General features: G+C 42.7%; 1 protein-coding gene across 1 annotated transcript; it reads right to left on the bottom strand.

The window, feature by feature from the left end:
* Window positions 1-353: 353 nt before the first annotated feature.
* Window positions 354-1,553, bottom strand: LOC121238224. The gene has a single exon (XM_041135055.1). It carries the CDS (start codon window positions 1,551-1,553, stop codon window positions 354-356), a length of 1,200 nt encoding a protein of 399 aa, XP_040990989.1.
* Between the last annotated feature and the right edge of the window lie 1,967 nt (window positions 1,554-3,520).

Raw genomic sequence — 3,520 nt, 5'->3', positions numbered from 1 at the left:
ACACAGACTGATGGGTCAAAACTTGTCAAAACTTCTTGGATCCGGCACTTTTGGAATCAAAACAATGTAAGAAGAAGAATAAAACCTCGGCAAAGAAGCCTCATTAAAAAACTCTCTCGTCGCTTACACCACATCATCCTTCACTATCTCCCAACAAACCATATAAAAACCAGATCCAAAGCCATCTGGACCCGGCGAGCTGTGTTTTGGAAATACAGCTGCCCGAACCTCCTCAACCGAAAGGGCATCACAAAGCCGATCATTATCCTTTTCCGAAATCAAAGGCTGTATTAAATCTGCTAACTCAGCTTGATGTACATTCGTCGTCAACGTGAGGAAATTTTTAAAATAGTCTAGAGCCCCTGATGAATCTCCTCCGGCGTTGCTAACATTGTCCCATCTGCTAGACGCATGGACGACACAACAGAGGCCTTCCATCTTTGACTAACTGTGGCATGAAAAACCCTGGAATTCTGCTCCCATTCTTGAAGCCCCCATTCTTGAAGCCATTTCCGCTTTGCTTTTTGTGCCCATCTACATTCTTCCCTAGCCTCCCACTCAGCTAATTCCATCTTTGTCAATAGGAACTCTGCTTCCACTGCTGGGTCTCGTGCTTCTTGGAGCTGAAAATCAAGCAACTCCATTTTTTCCTCTAGTGCCTTTATAGTGAGATCAACCCTACCATAAATATTTTTATTCCAAGTTTTCAATGCCACTTTAAGCTTCTTCAGTTTAGCCGCCAACCTCAAAAGACCATGACTACATTCTAGTTGCACCCAGACATCCTCTACAAACATAATAAAAGACTCATGCAAGCACCACATATTTTGAAAACGAAAAGGAGATGGCCCATACGACGATCTCGGCAAACTCAGATGCACCACCATAGAACAATGATCAGACGACTTCCTCGTTAAATATTCCATAAAAGCCGACCCGAAATTAGTAGAGAAATCGATATTTACCAAGGCTCTATCTAGGCGAGCCCAACTTCTTGAAGATCCCACATGACCATTACACCACGACATCATTCGGCCTTGAAAACGCATCTCCACAAGACCACAAGTATCCACACAACCATTAAATTCCGTCATTGCCAACAATGACCTTGGGTTGCCCCCAATCCGTTCAGCGTCTGAACGAATTGCATTGAAGTCCCCGACCACCAACCATGGAGACTCATTAACCTGAACATTTTCAAGCTCCTCCCACAGCCCTCTACGCTCTATCTGAGAGCATTTTGCATAGACAAAGGTCACCATAATACGGTAAGAAGCCAAACACAGCCATCCCGAAACTGCTTGGTTTGACATATGCACAACTCCAAAATCATATATCTCTTTCCAGAAAATCCAAACTTTCCCCCCCAAAGATTCATTACTGCAAAATTTAGGAAACTCCAAATACGAAGCCAAACGATTCATTCTCCCAGCATCTTGGAATGGCTCCAAAATTTCCACAATACCCACTCTATGTTTTTTGAGTAAACTCTTAAGGCGCTTCCGAGAAGTAGCCAAGCCCCTAAGGTTCCACACCAAATTTGTATCAATCATAAATTAAGTTTAGAGGTGCGAGTAGCAACCCGTTGTGATTGTTGAACCCCTTGCACACCCTGGGCTTTACTTACAAGTTTAGTAGTTTCCGGTTCAGACTCATACGCTTTTTCTTGTATCAATAATCCACAAGTTCATCCTCTGCCCTATCGGACATATAATCCCTGATTTCTTCAACAGGCAAACGTCATTCCGATCTCCCACCACGACTCTCCATTTCCAAAACCGTCGAGACCACTTGGCACTGTCCACCCTCAATCCCACCCTCAGCATAGTCTTTCGGAACCAACTCCAATTCAATCAAGTCCGGTTATAACAATTGTGGTGCACTCTGTTGAATCAAAACACCACATTGAGCCACTCTCGGGTCAACCTCACATTCAATTTCCTCACAAACCTCTTTATCCTCCAATTCATTTTCCTGCACTTCTTTAATAGCCAAAACCTCCACAGTCTCCCCGTTCTTCGCTATACCTTCAACAGATAAAGAGGGACCATCATGTCCTATCCTATCACTCCCTTCAATCATTACTTTTCCAGACACCTCACCCTCCCCTTCCTTCACTGTATTTTCAACATTCTTTTTTTTTCCTTCCAAATCCGCTTTGGTTGTTGTTTAGCAATCTGATCTCACTCAGAACTCCGTACACCGACCCTACAAACCACTGAAGTGTGCCCCTGTCTATGACACTTAAAGCAATAATATCTATGTTTCTCATATTTCACTTTCTGCCAGATCTTCTTCGTTGCCGACATCATAATAGGAAACCCCTCCACCGACTCCTCTGTTAGATCCACTTCTACACACAACCGTGCTCCAGATGCTCTGGTCTTATTAATAGTGGCATTATCAGTTCCCAAATAACGGCCAAAACGAGTCGCAAGAATTTGTAAACAATCCGTACGATACAGATGAAGACGTAGCCCTAGTAGAAAGATCCACTGAGGCGCTAGGGGAGATTCTTTCGACAAGTCAAAATCTTTGGTCCATCTAAACAATCTAAAACTTGACCCACACATGATACGTCCTTCACGAGCCCAAGCATGCAGAAAATCACATTCACATCGCAACTGAACAAGCACATGCAAGTCATCCATAAAACTCACAATCGGGATCTCACTCAAACCCCAAGCTTTCGTAACATTAGAACGTATATCATCAATGGACTGTCGAGTATGAGAGAACTTCAGAACCAGAGCATATTTAAAATCATCCACAGCCTTCGACATCTCTACTTCTGGAAAAACAAACCCCTGTTCACCATCAACCTCTACCGGATATCTCATAGGAATCCTAAACGTAGATTGTCCCGTTCCGTTAACATCTTGTGCAAATGTTTTGGTGGTCTATGCCGTCGTGACAACCCCTGCCGCAGGAGGGGGAGGGCCAGCCTCCATGACCAACCCTAGCAAAACCAACAAAAGTTGGCCAAAATTGAAAATTTCATTCAAAACGGACTAACCAAAATTGACCCCAGAAAAATCACCAAAATGGCCAAAATTCTTGCACTTTTTACTTAAGTATATATGCCATAAAAGACATATGCCTCACTTTATGTATCTGATTTTTTTTACTGACTCTAGAATTCGAACAAGAATTCTAAAGGATCTAAATAGGATAATGGCATAGTATGCATGTAACATTAACCATGTTATTGCGTTTAATATTTGAAAAATTATGTATGCAATCACGAGACTACCCACACGCGACTAAAAAACACACCGTTTTATTAATTGTGAAAGCAATGTCGTTCCATTAAATGACCTTTCACACTGCAAAACTTTCATATCTTCTTTGCTGAAACACATCATTCCCTAACCTTCTATCTTTCCTGTAGAAACACATTGTCCCATTCAGATCAAGATCACCGTCACCTTCGTCAGCACGAGACCCCATCCCCTTCCTCAACTCAAAGTTGTTGCCCCATCTTCACATTTCACTCCTTCTGTACCCCCACACCCTTTTC

Source organism: Juglans microcarpa x Juglans regia, chromosome 7D, assembly GCF_004785595.1.
Source record: "Juglans microcarpa x Juglans regia isolate MS1-56 chromosome 7D, Jm3101_v1.0, whole genome shotgun sequence".
Lineage (NCBI taxonomy): Eukaryota > Viridiplantae > Streptophyta > Magnoliopsida > Fagales > Juglandaceae > Juglans > Juglans microcarpa x Juglans regia.
The sequence above is the reverse complement of the archived record's forward strand: the minus strand, read 5'-3'. Positions and strand labels throughout refer to the sequence as shown.

Coding starts and splice junctions, on each gene's coding strand:
- LOC121238224 (XM_041135055.1), bottom strand. CDS start 1,553: ATGATTGATACAAATTTGGTGTGGAACCTTAGGGGCTTGGCTACTTCT.